This window comes from Lutra lutra, chromosome 4 (genome assembly GCF_902655055.1).
Source record: "Lutra lutra chromosome 4, mLutLut1.2, whole genome shotgun sequence".
Taxonomy (NCBI): Eukaryota; Metazoa; Chordata; class Mammalia; order Carnivora; family Mustelidae; genus Lutra; species Lutra lutra.
The window spans coordinates 99069532-99092681 of NC_062281.1; the positions used below are offsets into that span (position 1 = coordinate 99069532).

The following is a 23150-nucleotide window of genomic DNA, read 5'->3' on the forward strand; positions in this document are numbered from 1 at the left end:
GTTTCTCCCCTAAGATTTCTGAGCTACCATTGCAAATCAAGGACATACTTGAGTGTCTGTCTGCTGGTTTATTTATTTTTAGAGTAAGTTCTATATCCAATGTGCAGCTTAAACTCACAACCCCAAGATCAAGAGTCACACGCTCTACCGACTGAGCCAGCCAGGCATCCCAAGAAGTACCTAGGTATGTGTTTGTATGTCCCCAAATATTCCGCAACAGCTTACTTCCTGGTACTACCTTTTCAGAGCACACAGTAAATCTCATGAAGGGCAATTTCTTCTCTATAAAATTATATAGTTTTTGAAAACACTTTTATACTGGATTTTAATAAAGGCAAGTAGTAGCAGGCTTCAAAAGGTTAAGAAAAATTCAACAAAGCAAAACTTGGTCGAGAGAGATTCAGCCCCATTAACTTAATTTTTTGAAGTGAATTTGGATTAAAGTCTTTATGTGCTCTTTATTATATATACTCCATATTTTTCGCCATCTGCACAGATACCCTGCAGGTCCAAACCAGCATTCCTTGACTATTATTCTATTAGCAGCCTAACTGGTCTTTCTTCCACTCTGAACCCCTACACATGATTTCTCTAGGAAGCAGCCCCAGCAACTCTTCACTGCTTGGAGTCTTTGCTCAAAACTCATCCAAACCTTCCCATCTCACTCAGTGTCTTGAAACTAGGTTAGGAGTACTCCTTGGATAATCCAGCAGAGGGATTTTTTCCAAGGGGTACAAGCTAAGGATAGTTTCGAGGGAATTTGTCACATAGAAAAATAAATGTACACACACATATATAGTATTTTCATACAGTGCTTATTATACCTATAAAAATGAAAAATGGAATTAGATGCTATAACACATTCAGGTCTACATGCATTAATTGATAAAACTACCAGCCATCTCATTAAGACAATCCCAGTAACAACTTATTTCCCATGTTTATTTAACAAAATACAACATTAAAAAAAAAGATTTATTTATTTTAGAGAGAGAAAAGAGAACACAAGAGTGGGAGGGGCCGGGGACAGAAGGATAGGGAGAGAGAAAATCCCAAACCAATCCCTGGCTGAGCACGGAGCCAGCCCAGAGCTGGATTTCACAATCCTGAGGAGATCATGACCTGAGCTGAAATCAAGTGTTGGGAGGCTTAACCAACTGAGCCACCCAGGTGTCCCCAAAATAAAACATTTTCTGATGGATGTGTTTCAACTGCATGGTGGTGTTTGTTAAATAATGTTTAACTTTATTTATTTATTTATTTTTTTAAGATTTTATTTATTTATTTGACAGAGAGAGATCACAGGTAGACAGAGAGGCAGGCAGAGAGAGAGAGAGAGAGAGAGAGAGAGAGAGGGAAGCAGGCTCCCTGCTGAGCAGAGAGCCCGATGCGGGACTCGATCCCAGGACCCTGAGATCATGACCTGAGCCGAAGGCAGCGGCTTAACCCACTGAGCCACCCAGGCGCCCCTTTATTTTTTTAAAGAAAATATTTTATTTATCCATTTGGCAGAGATCACAAGTAGGCAGAGAGACAAGCAGAGAGAGAGAAAGGGGGAAGCAGGCTCCCTGCTGAACAGAGAGCCTGATGTGGGGCTTGATCCCAGGACCCCAAGGCCATGACCTGAGCCAAAGGCAGAGCCTTAACCCTCTGAGCCACCCAGGCACCCCAATAATGTTTAACTTAAATGTTCACTTTTAAATTGGATAGATTTAAAATAACAATTTTAAAATGTCATTATTGCAAAATGTTGGTAATTGCACTCTTTGCAACTATTCAGGGGCATGATGAAAAATTTTGCTGTCAACTACTTACAGGGTTTGAGAAAATAGTTTTTCAAGGTTCTTTTCAAAGGCATATAAGTTTAAAAAATTGAGGACTATTTCTGTATATGACCTGGCCCCCTTAATTTCCTTATGCTCATGTTCTCCTACTCTGTCCCATATTCAAACCATTCAAGCCCCCCTGACTCATTGCTGTTCCTCTAACAAGTCAAGAATCCCTGCCTGCCTCAGATCATTTATACTTACTGTTTGTTCCTCTCCCTGGAACACTCTGCTTCAAGAACCACAATTATTGTTCATGTATCAACAGAGGCCTTTCTCAGTCATCTCTGATTTCTTTTACTCTTATTTTGTCTTTATAGTACCTATCACTCCCTAGCATATATTTACTGTCAATCAACTTATTGTCAATCTCAGTTATATTGACAACTCCTAGAAGGCGCAGATCTCCTTTGCTTTCTGCTGTTAATTTCTAAAACGCTCCCTAATACATAGTCAGAGGTCCATTATTTTTGACCGAATAAATGAAAAATATTTCGAAGTGGCTTATTTTAAGGACTTGTGCAAGCTCAAAGAACAACGGTTCCTTGGCAACACTGTCAGAAGACGAAAGCACTTCATGATCCTAACATTAAAACAGCCGCTGCGCAACATAAATATCCCGAATACTTGTTTTCAAATAAAGACAAACCTTTCTGAAAGCTGCTATTAACCATATTACTAGGGCATTTGGAACCCAACTCTCGCCAGGACACTAAGCGGGACTCTCAGGACATAACATTGGGTAGATCCGTGGCTCCTCAAACTGACGCACAACTGAATCCGCGGAAGCGACTTTTCAACATCCATCTGTCCTGCCAGCACCCCCACCCCCTCCACTTCCTGATGCAGGTCTGGGGTGTGGCTCTGGCATCTCTGCTTTGAAAAAGCTCCTCAGTTGGTTTTCTGATACGTAGCAACGTCTGAGAATCAATCACCTGAAGAAGCTAAAAATAGCTGTTAAAGAGTTTCTTCCTCAGGGAGCTTTTCAGCCTTTCTCTGGCAGGCCTCCAATAAGGGTGTGTGTGGGGGGAAAGGCCCAGTTTCACGGCTCCCTTGGGGCACAACCACCCAAAGGAAAGCAGCCGGTTACGGCACCAAGCCCCAGGAGGCCCGCACCTCAGAGCCAGGTTACAGCGTCCGACCCTGCAGCAAGCGAGGTTCGCGCCAGCCTCTGGGGACGGCGCCGCCCGGGAGACGCTGGCTCGGAAGGGACCGATCTGCCTCCTGTCCTACGCTTTCCCGCTGTGTCGGAGCTCGTTAACAGCTGCCGCCCAAAGACGGCTCAGCGTCAACGGCCACTGCTCTAAACGCTCCCAGCGAGCCGAGCAGAGGCAGCGTGGACCCCACACCGCCGAGCCAGAGGTCTGGAGCGGAGGAGGGGACGATCCTTGCCGGCGCCCCAAGTTCCCGCCTCCCTCAGGAGGACGCCGTGCGTACGTGCGCGCACCGTGCCCGCCCTCTCTCAGCCGCGCGACGCGAGGGCGGGGGCGCCGCGTGCGAGCGCGCTCTCGTTCGTTCGCTCGCCTGCTCGCTCTCGGCTGCCGCTCTCGCTGCGGCTGCGGCTGGGGCTGGGGGCGGCGGCGGCGGCGGCGGCGGCGGCGCGGGCGGCGGGCGGCGCGGGGCGGTCCGGCGGGTTCAAAGAGGAAAACATGGCGGAAAACAAAGGCGGCGGCGAGGCTGAGAGCGGCGGCGGGGGCAGCGGTAGCGCGCCGGTAACTGCCGGGGCCGCCGGGCCCGCGGCGCAGGAGGCGGAGCCGCCTCTCGCCGCGGTGCTGGTAGAGGAGGAGGAGGAGGAAGGCGGCAGGGCGGGCGCGGAGAGCGGCGCGGCCGGGCCCGACGACGGGGGGGTGTCCGCGGCCTCCTCCGGCTCGGCCCCGGCTGCCTCAGCCCCTGCGGCCTCAGTGGGCCCTGGAGTTCCCGGGGGCGCGGTATCGACGCCGGCCCCAGCTCCAGCCTCGGCTCCCGCTCCGGGTCCGTCGGCGGGGCCGCCTCCTGGACCGCCAGCCTCGCTCCTGGACACCTGCGCCGTGTGTCAGCAGAGCTTGCAGAGCCGGCGTGAGGCGGAGCCCAAGCTGCTGCCCTGCCTTCACTCCTTCTGCCTGCGCTGCCTGCCGGAGCCGGAGCGCCAGCTCAGCGTGTCCATCCCGGGGGGCAACAACGGCGACATCCAGCAAGGTGAGCTGGAGGCCCTGCCCGAGGTCTGGGCCGAAGGAGATTTTCGGGGCCGAGGACGATCTGGGGACGGAGGTGCTCGGGCCCAGTGCTGCTTGGAACGGCGCGATTCCGAGGGGTCTAAGAGATGAAAGACACGGCCTCGGGACAGTTTCCAGAGAAGGTGGACCGCCAGAGATAAGGGGAGGGTGAAGGGGGGGGTGCCGGCGGCGAGAGGCTGGGGGAGGGGACTCCGGCTGCAAGGGAGGTTTGGGGTGTGCGGGTACTGGTCGGGAAGGCGTGGACTACGGCCGAGCGCAGGTTCGGGAGCTGGTGGACTCGGACCGAGGGAGGAGAGAGGGTCTGGGAAACCGCTCTGGAGGAGTGTTGTGGGAGAAAAGGCCTGTAGCGCGAGAGGTGTTGAGGAGGGAGTCGGTAAGCGGTAAGGGCTGTGAGGACGAATTGCTTTGGAGGGAAGGACTTGACCTGTTCGTGGCTGGGGGAGAGAAGGACTACGAACTAAACAGAGGGGGGTAAAGGGTATTGGAGAGTTCGGGGCTGAGAGAAGCTGTTTGGTGGAAAGTAATTTTAGGGTGACATTGGGACGGAGGAACTCCGGACGCGAAAATAGCTTTGAAGGGCCTGCATGCTTAGGGAAGTATCCTAAGATTCAGGGGTGAAGGAGAAATGAACTTTGAAGGGAATTGGAATTCAGAGAAGCTGGGTTTCATTGTACATTAATGAGTCCCTAGTGTTCCAGACAGTGTGCTAGGATTAAGTAAAATACTGAGTGAAGAGCTCATTCATAATCGTATAGGTGAAACACATAGCCCGCGTGCGGCAGTGGCGGTGGGTACATGGTACAGTGGTTGTGACAAATCAAGAGAAGGTCAGGGGAATTTCATTGAAAAGGAAACCCTCACTGGATTGGGGAGTTTTCAGGGTACAGGGGACTTTACACATCCTTGGAGCTAAAGGTTAACTAGTCATTATCAAACACATTAATGTTCCTGTAGTGAAACGTGCAAATATCCCACTAATGGGGTAAACATAAATAACTTGCCACAATTCAGGGTGGGTTTTGTTGTAAATTTATGAAAAACTTTAAAATTTCAAAACTCTTGAAATTTGCCATTGCAGGTAAGGGGTGGCTGACCTGTGCTAAAGGGTTTGGAATTCATCCTGTAAAGTATATCTTGTACAGTGTAGGCCAAAAGGAATCCCTGAAGGGCTTTTTTTTTTTTTCTTTTTTTTAAATTTTTGTTTCTTTGACAGACAGTGAGAGCAGGAACGCAATCAGGGGGAGTGGGAGAGGGAGAAGCAGGCTTCCTGGGAGCTGTGAGCTCGGTATGGGAATGTGGGGCTCCATCCCAGGACCCCGGTCGTGACCTGAGCCAAAGGCAGATGCTTAACGGCTGAGCCACCCAGGCGCCCCCCTGAAGGGCTTTTTAATCAAGAGGATAAAAGGATCACATTTGTGATCCAAAGAGATCACTTGGGGGCCTATTGAAGGGTAAGGGGAGGCAGGGCTGGAGGAGGGGAATCTTGACAGTAATATAAAGAAATGAGCATTTGGAATTAATAAATGACTGGTAAGAGGTTTTAAAGAAGGAAGTATTTTGGTATGGGGAAAAGGTATGGACTTTGTGAGATACATTTGAGTTTGGATGTCTGCTTTGTATGTCCCACTTGTGATTTGGACAGATTAATTTTTCTTAGCCTTAGTTTTTTCAATTGTGAAATAAGGACAAAAGTACCTACCTCATGGGGTTACTGATGGAATGAAGTGTGTAAAGTGACTAGTACTTGGTAGTTATTAATGAAAAGGCAGCTAATTAATTAATAGTAGTAACTAATTCTTAGTAGCCATGGGAATGTGGATAGGGGGTGTCAAGATTGGTGTGGGGCAGACAGATGTGTCTAGGCTGAGTTCCAAGTTTCTTGTTTGATGGGTGGCAGTGCTATTAATGTAAATAAACGAATTCAGGAACAGAAGCAGGTGTGTGTGTGTGTGTGTGTGTGTGTGGTGGAAGGAGGATATAATTATGGATGTTTTGGGTTTGAAGTATTATTGAGACATACAGGTAAGAGTGTTAGGTTAAGAATAAGGATTTGATTGATGTTGAACATACTAAGTGATAATGGGTGTATAGAGGGTGCATAATGGGTGTATGACTAACTGCTTATGGCCTCATGAGTATAGTAGGACGTGTGGGATTCAGTGTTCTTGTGGGACCCTGGATTAGGTGAGAGATTTAGAGAGGACACAAGATGAAAATTGTGTTTGACTGATGTGTCTGAGGGACTTGAGGTTATGAAAATTGGCTCCTTGGTATTTATGCAGGAGAGAGAGAGAGTAATAGTCTGTGAATTCGCTCTTCATTCTCCATTCTTTGTTTTTGCACTAGGAGCAGTAAGTAGATGGGACTAAATATTGTTATTTTAAGCTAATGTTGCTTTCCAGTCCGTACCTAAAACAAATTAAGTCTGAAGTCACCATAGTTTTAGATAGGGAATCTAGAAAATAATTTGATAGTATTAACTCCTGTATGTATATCCTTTGCTTTGCTCTTTAAAAAAAGTAAGCATGCTGTTGTAGAAGAGCACTGTGTTTGGGGTCAAGGGACATAGTTCTGCCAGTTGTTTTCTGTAAAGGAGGTTTATAATGTTTCTGCGCCTCAGTTTATCTCTATAATGTAGCTAATAGTCCTTTACTTACATCTCACTAAGTCAAATGAAATAATAAATGGGAAAGTACTTTTATAAACTGGGAAATGCTTTGCAAATGTAAGGTATTATGGAACACTGGTTCCTTCTCTGGTCTAGGGAGTCATAACTGGTAACTTAAGTCAGCATGTTAAGTGGTTTTGAAACGATGACAAGTGCATTACCCTTCCTACTAACTGGCCTTTTTTCTGTTCCTCTAACACACCAAAGTTATTCACACTTTTTAGCTGTTCCTTCTAGATCAGTGGTTCTCTCAAGTGTGGTTTCTGACCAGCAGCATCACCATCATCTGCGATCTTGTTAGGAATGCAAATTCTTGGGCCCCACTCCAGACCTTCTAACCAGCCGTCTGTTTTAACAAGTCCTCTAGGTGATTTTGATGCACACTAAGTTTAAGTACCACTTTTCTTTAGTGAAGGGTTCCTCACTTCAGATGTGCCTCCTTAGAAAGGCCTCTGACTTAGACCTTAGAAAGGCCTTTTTTAAAAAAAAATTTTAAGGCTTTATTTTTAGAGTAGTTTTAGGCTTAGCAAAAGGAAGATAATAGGGATTTCCCATTTATCCTCACACATGCACAGCCTCCCCCAATATGAATATCTCCCACCAGAATAGTACATTTGTCACAGTTGATGGACCTACATTGACCTATCATAATCATCCAAAGTCCATAGTTTACATTAGTGCTCACTCTTAGCGTTTGTACATTCTGTGGGTTTGGACAAATGTATAATGACATGTATCCATCATTATTATAATATCATACAGAGTATTTTCATCACCCTGAAAATCCGGTGCCTGGCTATTTTTAAAGTAGTCCCCTAGGTCACTCTGTTACTTTATCTTTTTTTCTTTACAGCACAGCTAAAATTTAAAATGTTTTTTTTTTTTTTTATTTACTCGTTTATCTGTTTCCTACTAGAATATTGTAGAGCAAATATTCAGTATCTTTTGAATGAATAAGAATCACCTGGAGAACTTTTTAAAATGCCATTTTGGGAGTTTCAGAAACTAAGTTGATTTGGGCATGATACTAGGAATCTGGTTTTTTTTTTTTTTTTTTTTTTTTGAGATTTTACTTATTCATTTATTTTAGAGGGTACCCATGAGAGCAAGGGGAGAAGCAGAGGGAGAGGAAGAGAGAGAATTTCAAGCAGACTGCATGCAGATCTGATGCCCAGTGCAGGGCTTGATCTCAGGACCTTGAAATCATGACCTGAGCTGAAATCAAGAGTCAGATGCTTAACAGACTGAGCCACGTAGGCATCCTTAGGAATCTCATTTTTTAACACGTATCTCATGTGACTCTGATTCTGGTACCAACTATACTTTGAGAAACATGGATTTAGATTTTTTTTTTTTTTTAAGATTTTATTTCTTTGAGAGAGAGAATGAGAGAGAGAGCACGAGAAGGGGAGGGTCAGCGAGAAGCAGACTCCCTGCTGAGCAGAGAGCCTGATGCAGGACTCAACCTCAGGACTCCAGGATCATGACTTGAGTAGAAGGTAGTCGCTTAACCGAGTCACCCAGGCATCCCTGGATTTAGATATTTTGATAAGAAAGGCTGATCTATTTACTGCTGAAGTATTTGGAAAATCAAAATAAGATAAATCAGTTAATACTTGTTGAATCTCAACAGTAAGCTTTTAAAAATGCTTTGTGACTTTTAAAAAATTCTGTTTTAGGTTGAGTTCAAATAGCTATCAGTAGTGGGTATGTATAGATCTGTAATGTATAGTGTGTGTATAGATCTTGTAATAAAAATACAAATTTGTATTGATGCATCTGAACAAACTCTCAAATGAACTTTTGAAAGGAATGAGAACTTCATAGTAGGGCACATCAAGACAGCATGGTTTTATGCATAAAGAACTGGATTGAGAGTAACTTGCATTGTGTTCTGCTGTTAATTGGCTCTGTAACCTTGGCTAAAGCACTTTACAGCCTCTTCAGGTCCTCTGCAGTATGCACAGTTTGAGTTCCTATCCTGTAAAATTCTATGATTGTATTGTCTTTTATGCCAACTTTTTGTATGTACATCACTTTAATACTCTTATTTGTGGGAAATGATGGAAGAATCAGCATGGAAAAATTCTATTTCTGAACCTTCAGCTTGTTGTGAAAAGTCTGAGATGGCAGCCTTAAATGGGATAAGTGGTAAGGGATACCTCTGGGTGTAGTGTGAAGAACACCTTCTCAGAATAGTTCTCTGTTTTATTACGGAGCATGGTGAGCCACTCTGGGGAGTTGTCTATTTGAGCCCTTGAAAATTCTTGCCCCAGGAGTGTATATATACTATATGGCAGTTTGCTAGTTCTGTGGCTTATCTATTTGGGATTTTTTTAGGTCCTACTTTCTCTGATGACCTATTTACATAAACAGGCTTGAGTTTTCGAATGATAATATAATCATCAGCAAGCATCCATTAAAGATGTGTTAAAACTGGGGCGCCTGGGTGGCTCAGTGGGTTAAGCTTCTGCCTTCAGCTCAGGTCATGATCTCAGGGTCCTGGGATGGAGCCCCGCATCAGGCTGTCTGCTCAGCGGGGAGCCTATTTTCCCCTCTCTCTTTGTGGACCTGCTGCTCTGCCTACTTGTGATTTCTTTCTCTCTCTGTCAAATAAATAAATAAAATCTTTAAAAACAAAAAAGATGTGTTAAAACTGAAATACTTTAGTGGTTGGTTAAGTGGTCTGTGGTTGGTTAAGTGCACACAATTTAAGAGAGTACCTGAATTCATTTTTGAGCTTCACCTTTTACTATTTGAATGTCTATGAATAAGTTACTTAACATCTGTAAGTTGAGAGTAATATTTACACCTACTGCATAGTGTTATTGTGAGGATTCAGTGAGTTAATACATTGTAAAGTGCTTCATATAGTGCCTGGCACATGTTAAGACCCCCAAAACTATTATTTCTGTTGTTTTCCAGTTGCTTTATGACTACCTGTATTCAGTAAGCAGAAAGAAGAGGAAGGAAGGTAAATTGTTGGTATTTTTCTAGGCTTTTCTGACATCTAGTAATATATAGCACACCTGACAAAGTCATTTGCATTCCAATCTCGCCAGCTACTTAAAATTTATAGTGTGAAAACTTGTGAACTAATGTTGGAAGACCTGCCTTTATGAGGTCTACTATCTGTACATCAAAAATTTTAGAAGAATCTAACTGGTTTTTATTTCCTTATCTATATTCTTAGTAGACACTAAATGAGAATACCTTAAAGTAGTGATTCTCAAAGTTGGTCCTTAGAATCTTGAGGGGATTACTCTGATATGCCTTGAGACATGGGCAAAGTTAAAACTGTTTTCATAATAAAACTTATTCATTTGCCTTATTCACTGTTTTGATGTTTATATTAGTGATGCAAAAGCAGTGATGTGTAAAACTGCTGGCACCTTACCAGGGATTAAGATAGTGCCTCCAAACCATAGTAAAAGTCATTGTATCTTCACCACCATACACTTAGAGTAAAAACAAACAAAACAGCGAAATGCGCTAGTTTCATTTGTTTTTGATGAAGCATTAGGACATTTTATTGAATCTTGATTTTAATAATTCTGTGTGATGGAATGGGAAATGTGCATAAAATGCTTTTGCTGCAGACTGAAGTATAAAAAAGAAAGTACTTGGACAGTTGTTTGAATTCCAAGCTGAATTAGCTTCTTTATTTTCATGGAAAATAACTTTTACTTGAAACAGTGATTGACGAGCTATGGTTTTCAGACATGTGTGTTTGGCAGCCATTTTCTCAAAAATGACTGAATTGAGCCTGTCAATTCAAGGAAAATAATTGATATATGTTGCCAGTGATAAAAAAATTTGAGCTTTTATTTTTATTTTTTTTTAAAGATTTTATTTATTTATTTGACAGAGAGAAATCACAAGTAAGCAGAGAGGCAGGCAGAGAGAGAGGAGGAAGCAGGCTCCCCGCTGAGCAGAAAGCCCGATGCGGGGCTCGAACCCAGGACCTGGGATCATGACCTGAGCCGAAGGCAGCGGCTCAACCCACTGAGCCACCCAGGCGCCCCCAAAATTTGAGCTTTTAAATGAAAATTAGAATTTTGAAAAAAACTTGTATGTGCAACTAAAGTTTGATAGCTTCTCAGTATTTAAAGGCTTTTCTGATGAGATTGGTAGTGTAGGAAAGTATCAGTTTTTTAAAAAGATTTTATTTATTTATTTGACAGAGAGAAAGAGAGCACAAGCAAGGGGAGCAGGAGAGGGAGAAGCACGCTATCTGCCGAGCAGTGACACCCCTCCCTGGCCCCCCAGGACCCTGTGATCATGACCTGAACCAAAGGCAGGTGCTTGACCAACTGAGCCACCCAGGCACCCTCAGATTTTTTTTTTTTTTTTTTTTTTTGATAATGTGCAATGAAATGTCAGCATTTGGAAGCTCTACACAGTGAACCAGTATTTTCCATATGACTAGTTGACCAGTGCAGTGCATTGTGTTACAAAATCATGCATAGGAAAGAGATTCAAAGTGTAAAACATAAAGCAGACCAGTAGATTTTAATGTAAGGGAGTAGTTAAAGTTAATAATTTCTCCTGACATTTAAGAAATAAATACATTTTAGGGGAGCTTGGGGGGCGTTCAGTCAGTTAAGGATCCAACTCTTGATTTTGGCTCAGGTCATGATCTCAGGGTTGTGAGATTGAGCCCCATGTCTGGCTCTGAGCTATGTGTGGAGCTGCTTAAGATTCTTTTTTCCTGGGGCACCTGGCTCAGTTGGATAAGCAGCTGTCTTTGGCTCAGGTCATGATCCCAGGGTCCTGAGATCAAGGCCCCCATGGGCTCCCTGCTCAGTGGGGAGCCTGCTTCTCCCTCTCCCTTTGCTGCTCTGCCTGCTTCTGCTCTCTTGCTCTCTCTGTCAAATAAATAAATAAAATCTTTAAAAAAAAAGATTTTGGGCGCCTGGGTGGCTCAGTGGGTTAAGCCGCTGCCTTCGGCTCAGGTCATGATCTCAGGGTCCTGGGATCGAGTCCCACATCGGGCTCTCTGCTCGGCAGGGAGCCTGCTTCCCTCTCTCTCTCTGCCTGCCTCTCTGTCTACTTGTGATCTCTGTCAAATAAATAAATAAAATCTTAAAAAAAAAAAAAAGATTTTTCCCCTCTGCTCCTCCCCACCCTTCTGCTCATATATACACAAACTCTGAAAAAGAAAAAAAAATACATACTTTATATATATATATACACACACACACTTTATATATACACATACACACATTACATACACATATACATATATTTATATATGCACACATTTTAAAAATTTTAAGTAGTCTCCATGCTCAGCATGGGCTCAAACTCATAAGAATCGCATGCTCTGGGCGCCTTTTTGGCTCAGTTTAGTGTCTCTGCTTTTGGCTCAGTTCATGGCCCTAGGATCAAGTCCTGCATCAGGCTTCCTGCTCCATGGGGGGCCTGCTTTTCGCTGTCCCTCTGCCTGCTGCTCCTCCTACCTGCGCGCAGGTGTGCGCGCTAGCGCTCTCGCGCACTTTCTCTCTCTGTGTCAAATAAATAAAATCTTAAAAAAAAAAAGAAGAATCACATGCTCTGCCAACTGAGCCAGCCAGGTGCCCAACTCTTTAAATTTTGTATTATAATCAAAGAATATCCACGTTGTTGTTTGAAAGGCCATTAAAATAGTCTTCCCTTTTTTAAAATGCATAGCTTTTCTCTTCATATTCTTCAATAAAACAGTCTGTCACAACAGTTTAAGTGCAAAAGCATGTATTCAGCGATCTGAATATATTAATTAAACCGGACATTAAAGAGATTAAAAAAAATGTAAAAACAATGCCACCCTTAACCAAAACCTTTTTGTTTTGGAAAATATAGTTATTTCTCATAAAATTGTTGTTTAAACATGCAGTGGTTTTATTTTTACAGGAACTAACAGACCCTTTAATTTTAATTAAATGAAATGTTATCAACTATTACAATATTAATGTTCTAAAATTCTCAGTTTTTATTTCTAATATTGTACATACTGATGGATAAACCCATCTAAACAAAAGCTCTGTGAGATCCTCAGTAGTGTAATAGCAATAAACAGATCCTGAGACCAAAGAAGGACAATAAGAAAATGATAATGTAGTTGTTGGGAAGAATGTCAGATCATAGGCTAGTGGAAGGTGGCAAATTCTTATGTTCATACTGAATAACTGAAGTTGACATTTTTTAAAGAGCTCACTATAAGTCTCTTGATTTTATATTATTTTATTTTTTCATATTTATGACGGGTTGACTGAGATCTATCACTTTACTTTCCTGAGGCCAGGTTCAGAGTTGGGTTCATGGTGTTTGATACGTTACCTATGACTGTGTTGTGGCCAGAAACTGCACCTCTCTGCCTAGCCAGCTTCTGGAATGGACATTAGTCCCAAAGGGAAGTGGGGGAAAAAGAAAACCATGGATTGAATGAACATTAGATGTATCATTCTTAGGAAAATGTTTGAAGCCTGTGCCTTAGGGATAGGTGAATCGCAGGAATTATATGGTACTAATGAATACTTTTTCAATGCTTATTATATGCAATTTATGTTGTACTTTTGTGAATTATTTGTCTTTATGCCTTCTGTTTTTCTTTAGCTTGCTCACATTTTAAAAAATTTTGATTTACAAGGATTTTGATAAGTTCTGTATACTGATCCTTTGTTGATTATGTAAATTGAAGATTTATTCTAAGCCTCCTATGGCTTGGTGTGGTAGCCAGCCTCCAAGATGGCCCCAGTGTACCTCTCTCCTGGTATCACATTCTAGAGTCTCCACTATAGTGACTCGGAACTAACTGCTCTGGGTGACCAAGAGAATACAGTAGAATTAAACAGTGACTTCTGAAGCTAGGTTATTAAAGGCACACAGCCTTTTCCTCACTCTTTGGTTCCCTTATTCTAGATGAAAACAGTTGACACTGTGGCAATCCTGTAAAGAGGCCCAAGTGGATAGGAACTGAGGCCTTCTGCCAACATCCAGCACCAGTTTGCTAGTCATGTGAATGAGCCACTTTGGAAGTGGATTCTCTAGCATGGTCAGGTTTTCAGATGATTGCAGTTTTGGCTTACATTATCACTGTGGCCTTGTTAGAGGCCCTGAGCCAGAACTACTTGCCAAGTCACTCCCAAATTCCTGACTCAAAGAAACTGTGAGATGATGTGTTGTTTTAAGCCACTAAGTTTGAGGGTAATTTGTTATGCAGCAATAGATAACTAATACACTTGACTTTTTTCCCTCTTTTTTTTTCCCTTTTACTGTAGCTTTATAATAAGCATTAAGTTTGTTATTCATTTAGGTAATTTCAGTATCTTCCACATATACCTTGTTCATCTTCAAGATCTTCACTGATGTTGACTTTTTGCTCTCACACATTTAAAAAAATTATTTTTAGAGAGACACACACAGAGCAAGCAGGAAGGAACAAAGGAGGAGGGAGAGGGAGTAAGAATCTGAAGTGGACTCTGTGCTGAGGGCAGAGCCCGACGTGGGGTTGGATCTCCCAAGGCTTGACCTGAGCCGAAGGCAAGAGTGGGATGCTTAACCCAACTGAGCCACCCAAGTGCTCTGCTCTTACTCATTTTAGAATCATGTGATTCTTATTCTTGAGGTATTATTTTACTACTGCTTGATTCTTCTTACTCTTTTTTTTTTTTTTTAAGATTTTATTTATTTACTTGAGAGAGAGTGAGAGAAAGAGCATGAGAGGGGAGAGGGTCAGAGGGAGAAGTAGACTCTCCGCCGAGCAGGGAGCCTGATGTGGGACTTGATCCCAGGACTCCAGCATCCTGACCTGAGTGAAAGGCATTTGCTTAACCAACTGAGCTACCCAGGCGCCGTGATTCTTACTCTTGATCATAGTAGGTGATGTCTACCAGTGTTTTATAGTTTGGGACTGTGAGCATGTTTACCAGGGCTATGTTGTTTATGAAACTTGCCAGACTTGGTTTGTGGGAACCAGTCTCTGAAGAATATTTTGCCTTTGCTTCTGTGAGGTGCCACCAATGCAAAATCACAAGTTAGTTTTCAGTTTGACATTTCGTAGAACCGCCAGATGTTGATTTAGGGTGTACTTTATAGGCTTACCTGTATTTGGAAATTCTCAGGAAAAAATTTTCCTTCCTTTGAACCCAGGCAGTGCCAGACAACTTAATTTCTAGGTTATTGATCAGATTTATTTTATTTTATTTAAAAAATATTTGTTAATTTGAGAGAGAGTGATTGAGAGAGAGCACACAGGAATAGGGGCAGAGGGAGAAGCAGACTCCCTGAGAGTCTTAAGGCGGGGCTCTGGGATCATGACCTGAACTGAAGACAGACTCCCTATCTACTGAGCCACCAAGATGCTCCAAGATTTATTTATTTTTTTAAATTTTTACTATTATTATTTGCTTATGCACCTTTCCAACTAAGGGTATAATTATTCAAGCCTAAGTGTCTTGGTTTTAATTACCATGTACATCCCTAGCCTCTCATGTTTTCATCCTTTGTTTGTTCCCTGTTTCTTCATCCTAAGAAAGATAGTTGAGAATAAAATTTTTGAGCCTTTGCTTTTTTTTTAAGAGATTTTATTTTTAGGGGCGCCTGGGTGGCTCAGTGGGTTAAAGCCTCTGCCTTTGGCTCAAGTCATGATCCCAGGGTCCTGGGATCGAACCCCCCATCGCGCTCTCTGCTCAGTGGGGAGCCTGCTTCCCCTCCTTCCCTCTCTGTCTGCCTCTCTGCCTACTTGTGATCTCTGTCTGTCAAATAAATAAATAAAAATCTTTAAAAAATAAAAAAAATAGATTTTTTTTTTAAGATTTTATTTATTTATTAGAGAGAGAGGGAGAGCGAGCACAAGCAGACAGAGTGGCAGGCAAAGGCAGAGGGCGAAGCAGGCGCCCTGCCGAGAGCAAGGAGCCCGATGTGGGACTCGATCCCAGGACGCTGGGATCATGACCTCAGCTGAAGGTAGCCGCTTAACCAGCTAAGCCACCCAGGCATCCCAAGAGATTTTATTTTTAAGTAATCTCTATACTCAACATGGGTCTTGAACCTACAACCCCAAGATCAGGAGTTGCACCCTCCACCAGCTGAGCCATCCAGGTGCCTAGAGCCTTTGCATTTTTTTTTTTTTTTTTTTTAAGATTTATCTATTTATTTGAGATGGAAGTGGGGGAGGGGCAGAGGGAGAAAGGGAATCTCAAGCAGACTCCCTGCTGAGCATGTAGTCAGATGCAGGACTGGATCTCAAGACTCTGAGATCATGACCTGAGCCAAAACCAAGAGTTGGGAGATACTCAACTGAGGCTCTCAGGTGGCCCCTGACCTTTGCATTTTTGATGTTCTCTTTTATCTTTTTTAAAGATTTTATTTATTTATTTGACAGAGAAGAGAGCGGCAGGCAGAGAGAGAGGGAGAAGCTGGCCACTACTGAGCAGGGAGCCTGATGTGGGGCTCTTATCCCAGGATCCTGGGATCATGACCTGAGCCGAAGGCAGGTGCTTCACTGACTGAGCCACCCAGGCTCCCCAATGTTCTTTTTATTTTATTCTTCTACTTAAATGGGAGCTTGACTGGATATGAAATTTTAGGTTAAAAATTTTTTTTTTCTCAGAACTTTGAAGGTAACCTCTTTTCCAATATTTTAAGAAATCATTGTTGGTGATACTGGTCTGATTTTGCTTCTTTATGACCCCAGTTGGGTTTTGTTTGTTTTATTTACCTCTTCCTGGTACTTTTTAAGATTTAAACAAAAAAATTTTTTTTATATTTTATTTATTTATTTGACAGAGAGAGATCACAAGTAGGCAGAGAGGCAGGTAGAGAGAGAGAGAAGCAGGCTCCCTGCTGAGCAGAGAGCCCAATGCAGGGCTCGATCTCAGAACCCTCAGATCACGACCTGAGCCGAAGGCAGAGGCTTTAACCCACTGAGCCACCCAGGCGCCCCCTCTCAAAAAAAATTTTTTTTTTTTTTAAATTTTTAAGTAATCTCTATACCCAGTGTGGGGCTTGAATTTGTGACCCCTAGATAAAGAGTTAACATGCTCCACCAACAGTGCCCCTCTGGAACCTTTTAATATCTGTTTAACCTTGTTCTTCTTCTTCTTTTTTTTAAAATTTTTAATTTTAAAAGAATACTCATTTGAGAGAGAGAGAGAGAGAGAATAAGCAGGGGGGAAGGCAGAGGGAGAAGCAGACTCCCTGCCAAGGAGAGACCCTGATTTGGGGCTGGATCTGAGGACCCTGTATCATGACCTGAGCTGAAGGCAGATGCTTAACTGACTGAGCCACCCAGGGGCCCCATCATTGTTCTTTTTTTTTTTTTTTTTTTAAGATTTTATTTATTTATTTGACAGAGATCACAAGTAGACAGAGAGGCAGGCAGAGAGAGAGAGGGGGGAAGCAGGCTCCCTGCTCATCAGAGAGCCAGATGCGGGGCTCGATCCCAGGACGCTGGGATCATGACCTGAGCTGATAGCAGAGGCTTTAACCCACTGAGCCACCCAGGCGCCCCTTGTTCTTAAATATAGCATGTGTCTCTATTGATTATTTTCCCTCTTTTTTTTATTGGTTTTTAAAAAGTTTACTGTGCTTTTTCTGTTAGTCTCATAGTCTTTATTTATAATAAAAAAATTTTAAACTTTATTTTTTTTTTAAATTTTATTTATTTGACAGAAAAAGACACAGTGAGAAAGGGAATACAAACGGGGGAGTGGGAGAGGAGGAAGAAGGCTCCCCACTGAGCAGGAAGTCCAGTGCAGGGCTTGATCCCAGGACCCTGGGATCATGGCCTGAGCCAAAGGCAGATGCTTAATGACTGAGCCCCCCAGAAGCCCCCCAAATTTTAAATTTTTTTTTTTTTTAAATAAGGATCCCTCCTTTTCCTCTCCCTCTAGTCTTTCTGGAACTGTTACTATTTGGATGTTAGCCTTTGAGGGGTCATACTCTCTTCTATCTTTTTTCTTAGGTCTTCCTTCTCTTTGTTTTCTTCTGCAGCTGATATTCTGAAAGACCTCCTTGACTTTATTTCTTAACTTTTCCTTAATAATCTTGATCTTTTTGTCTTAGAGGCTTCTTCAGTGGATAATCCTTGGTTCTCTTCCTGCTTGTGTGAGGCACTACAATTCTGATTGAGGGTTCTGTGTTTGTTAATTGTTGGACTTCACCTTTTTTTTTTTTTTTTAAAGATTTTATTTATTTATTTGACAGAGAGAGAGATCACAAGTAGGCAGAGGCAGGCAGAGAGAGAGGGGGAAACAGGCTTCCTGCTGAGCAGGGAGCCTGATATGGGGCTCCGTCCCAGGATCCTGAGGGCTGAAGGCAGACACTTAACCATCTGAGCCACCTAGGCGCCCCTGCACTTCACTTTAGACCAAGCGTTGGCAAACTGTGGCCGAAGGGCCGAATCTAGCCTGCTGCCTGTTTTTGTATGACTGATGAGCTAAGAATGATTTTTACATTTTTAAGTGTTTGGAAAAAAATCAAAAGAATATTTTATGACATGTGAAAGTTATATGAAGTTTGAGTTTGTGTTTATAAATAAAATTTTTGGAACACAGCTGAGTGTTCATGTATTTTCTAACTGCTTTCACACTACAGTGGCAAATGACTAGTGACAAGGACTATGTGTACTCATTGCTTTGTGCTTCTGTGTGGTGCACTACAAATTGCAGTGATGCAGTTACAACTTGTTAGGCATATGTGTGGCTGTTGCATGACACACACAAAAAATTTTTTTAAGGTTTTAAAAATTTATTTGACAGACAAAGATCACAAGTAGGCAGAGAGGCAGGCAGAGAGAGAGGGGGAAGCAGGCTCCCTGCTGAGCAGAGAGCCCGATGCGGGGATGCGGGGCTCGATCCCAGGACCCTGAGACCATGACCTGAGTTGAAGGCAGAGGCTTATTAACCCCCTGAGCCACCCAGGCAGCCCATAAAAAAATCTTTTTTAATTACATGTGTGTACCTATCGTTTCGAACAAGAAAAGTAGATTTCAAATGTCACACTTTTTTTTTTTTTTTTTTTTTTTAAGATTTTATTTATTGGGGCGCCTGGGTGGCTCAGTGGGTTAAAGCCTCTGCCTTCAGCTCAGGTCATGATCCCAGGGTCCTGGGATCGAGCCCCACATTGGGCTCTCTGCTCTGCGGGGAGCCTGCTTCCTCCTCTCTCTCTGTCTGCCTCTCTGCCTACTTGTGATCTCTGTCAAGTAAATAAATAAAATCTTTAAAAAAAAACCTTTCAGTTTTTTGAGAGAGAAAGAGCATGAATGGTGGGGCTGTTGGGAGGCCGAGAGAAGCAGACTCCCTGCTGAGCAGGGAGCCTGTTGTGGGCCTTGATCCCAGTGGCTTGATCCGAGGACCTTGGGATCCTGACCTGAGCTGAAGGCAGACACTTAACTGAGCCACCCAGGCACCCCTAATTTTTAACTATTATGAATGTGTTAATGAAGCTCTACTTTACATCTCTCTTTTAAAAATTTTTTTTGGAAAGATGTTATTTATTTGAGAGAGAGCGTGTGTACAGGGTGGGGAGGAACGGAGGGAGAGGGTGAAGAAAGGAATCTCAGCAGACTGCAGTAAGTGCTGAGCCTGAGGCGGTGCTGGATCCCACAACCCCAAGGTCGTGACCTGAGCTGAAACCAAGAGTCTGACACTAACTGACTGAGTCACTTTTAACATATCTCTTCAATATATGCACACATTTTCTCTTGGTTATGTATATTAGAGTGGACATGCTGTGTCATAATAAAGCTGCACATAAGTTCAGCTTTACTAGATATTGCCAGTTTTCTGAAGTGATTATATCAATTTACTCTTCTACCAGCGGTGTTTGAGATTTTTGTTGCTATATACCCTTACTAATAATACCTGGTATTACCTGTCTTTAACATTTTAGCCATTCTTATGGGTGTGTAGTGGTATAACATTATAGTTTAATTTGCATTTCCGGGATGATCAGTAAAATTAAACATCTTTTTTTATGTTTATTGGCCTTTGGATATCTTTTATTATGATGTGCCTGTTCAAGTTGTACCTGTGTTTTTGTCCTGTGGGTTATCTGCCTTTTCTCCAGGGCTTTTGTAGAATTCTTTATATATTCTAAGCATGAGTCCTTTGTCAGATATACATCCTATTCTGTGGCTTGCCAAATAATTGTGTTTTTAAAACCAGAATTTAATTTGGTTTTTGAATAAGTAGTACTTTCACATGGCTTACAAGTTGAAGTATACAAAATTAAATTGTGAAAAGTCTCCCTCCCACTCTTTGTCCTCATTCAGTTCCTATCTCCTGCAACATATAACATGTGTTAATAGTTTATTTTTTCTTCCAGTATATCTAAATAATTTTTAAAAAATATTTTATTTATTTGACAGAAACCAAGAGAGTACAAGCAGGGGGGAACAGCAGAGAGAGAGGGAGAAGCAGGTTCCCAGCTGAGCGGGGAGCCTGATGTGGGGCTCTTATCCTAGGACCTGGGGATCATGACCTGAGCTGAAGGCAGTTGCTTAACCAACTGAGCCACGCAGATGCCCTTATCCAAATGTTTTTTTTTTTCTTTTTTTAAAGATTTTATTTACTTAGTTGACAGATCATAAGTAGGCAGAGAGACAGGCCGAGAGAGGGGGAAACAGGCTCCTTGCTGAGCAGAGAGCCCGATGTGGGGCTGCATCTCAGGACTCCTGAGACCATGACCTGAGCTGAAGGCAGAGGCTTAATCCACTGAGCTACTGAGGTGCCCCTGATTTTTTTTTTTTCCCTTAAAGATTTTTATTTATTTCACAGGTGAGTGAGAAAACAAGTACACAAGCAGGGGGAGTGCCAGGCAGAGGGAGAGAAGCAGTAGCCCGATGTGGGGCTCCATCCCAGGACCCTGGGATCATGACCTGAGCAGAAGGCAGATGTTTAACTGAGCAACCCAGGCGCCCCATCCAAATGAAGTTTGACAAGGTTGCCAAATCCATTCAGTGGAGGAAAGGAGTTTTTTTTTCAACAAATGACTTTGGGACAGTGGGTTTCCCACATGCAAAAGAATGAAGTTTGACTCCTTCCTCATACCAGATAACAAAATTAATTCCAAATGGATTAAAAATATAAATATAAAAGCTAAACCCATAAAACTCTTAAAAGAAAACATAGGACTAAATCTCCATTATTTTAGTATTGGCAGATTTTCAGATATGCTACTAAAATCATGAACAACAAAAATTGACAAATTGTACTGCATCAGAATTAAAATTTTGTACATCCGGGGTGCCTGAATGGCTCAGTTGGTTAAGTGACTCAGTTGGTTAAGCAGTTGCCTTCAGCTCAGGTCATGATCTTAGGGTGCTGGGATCAAGCCCTGCATTGGGCTCCCTGTTCAGCAAAGAGCCTGCTTCTCCCTTTCCTTCTGCTGATCTCCCTGCTGGTGCTCTCTTTTTCTCTTTCTGTCAAATAAATAAATTAAATCTTAGAAATTTTTTTTGTACATCAAAGAATATTTTCAAGAAGTTGAAATGGGAGAAGGTATTTCTTGGTTATATATCAGAAAAGAGTCCAGTACCTAGAATCCATAAAGAATACTTACAACCTAACAATAAAGACAAAGACTCCAATCGAATGACCCAAAGATTTGAGTAGACAGTTCTCCAGAGAAGCTAAACACGTGGCCAATAAGCAGATAAAAATATGCTCAAGATCATTAGTTACTAGAGTTGTAAATCAAAACCACAAAATAGCCTTTTACATCTACAACAATGGCTCTAATAAATCAGAAAGTGTTGGCAAGGAATCGGAGAAATTTGAACCCTTGTACATTGCTGGTGTGAATGTTAAATGGTGCTGCCACTTTGGAAAACATTTTGGTGGTGGTGGTGATTGCACAACATTGTGGATGTAATTAATGCTACAGAACTGGATACATGAAAATGGTTAAAATGGCAAATTCTGTATATACTTTACCACAGGTGAGGTAGAACAAGGTGGTGTTGTGGCCTTTCAGCTCTCAGATTGGAAACTAATATCCTTGTGGTTTATTGTGTGCTGTTTTTCTCATTTTAGTACTTTTTGTTGGTGATTTCACTGTTTAAAATGACCCCCCAAGCATAAAGCTGAAGTGCTTTAGTATTCCTACTTTCAAGAAGTCTGTGTGCTTTATGGAGAAAATACATCTTAGGTATAAGCCTTATATATTGTGATTGGCGTTATACTGCTATTAGCTGAATTCAGTGTTAGTGAACTAAGTATATATACTAAAGTGTGTTTAAACAGAAATATACATAAAACAAGCTTATATGTTAATTGGTTGATAAAAATCTTGGGATCAGAGGCTTGCAGGAATCTAACCCTGTATGTCCCCTAGTGATGATTCAGTATTCAGTAATTTGGTTTTTTGTAGCAACTTCATAGAATATAACTGCTGTGAATAATAAGACCTGACGCTACGTAAGTATGAATAAAAATTACTTTGTGTAAATGGCAACTTTTAAGTTTTTCATTTAAAAATATATCTTGGAGGGATGGCCTGGGTGGCTTGGTCCGTTAAGTGTCTGCCTTCGGCTCAGGTCATGATCCCAGGGTCTTGGGATCGAGCCCCACATTGGGCTCCCTGCTCAGTGGGAAGTCTGCTTCTCCCTCTCCCTCTGCCTCTACCCCTGCTTGTGTGCTCGCTGTCTCTCTAATTATCTTGGAAATGATCTTTTTGTTTTTTTTCTGAAATCTCTTCGATCTGATGCTAATGGAGCCACTCGTTAGAAATATGTCAGGACTTTATTCAGATATAATCACAAAGCATGTAATTCATACATTGGAAGTATACAGTTCAGCTGTTTTTAGTGTATTCATGGAGTTGAGCAACCACAGTCAATTTTAGAGCATTTTTATTACCCCCTTAAAAAACCCTACCCATTAGTGTCCATTCCCTATATACCCTCACTACCATCCCCCCGACAACCACTGATTTACTTTCTGTCTTTACAGATTTGCCTATTCTGGACATTTTATATAAATGGGATCATAGAAAGAATGTGTGGTCTTTTGTGGTTTGCTTCTTTCACTTAGCACAAACTTTTCAAAGTTCAGACATGGCTGTAGTGTGTCAGTACTTTTTTTTTTTTAAGGCTTGCATAATACTCTATGTCTATACAATATTTTATTTACCTATTCATCAGTTGGTGGATATTTGAATTGTTTCTCTTTTTTGACTCTTAACGAATAATGCTGCTGTGAACATTTTTTTGTACAAGGCTTTGCATGAACATATGTTTTTATCTTTTTGTGTGTGCGTATGTATGTGTGTGTATATATATCTAGGAGTGGAATTTCTGGGTTATACAGTAACCACATTTCCTTTTTTGAGGAACTGCCAAAACTTTACAACGTGGCTCTACTATTTTATATTCCCATCAGCAGTGTGTATGAGGGTTTCAATTTTTCTGTAATCTTGCCAACAGTTATTATGTCTTATTTTTTAATTTGAGTATAGTTG

The 23150-nt window shown here is 42.1% G+C and overlaps 1 protein-coding gene across 2 annotated transcripts in view; it reads left to right on the forward strand.

Moving 5' to 3' along the window:
• The first annotated feature begins 3372 nt into the window (after positions 1-3372).
• The window catches only part of TRIM33 (tripartite motif containing 33), a 110728-nt gene continuing 90950 nt past the window's right edge, over positions 3373-23150 (forward strand). For both annotated transcript variants that reach the window (XM_047725119.1, XM_047725120.1), the window contains exon 1: positions 3373-4001. In XM_047725119.1, the coding sequence (XP_047581075.1) occupies positions 3476-4001 (526 nt within the window). In that variant the 5' untranslated portion in view covers positions 3373-3475. The remainder of the gene's footprint in view (positions 4002-23150) is intronic.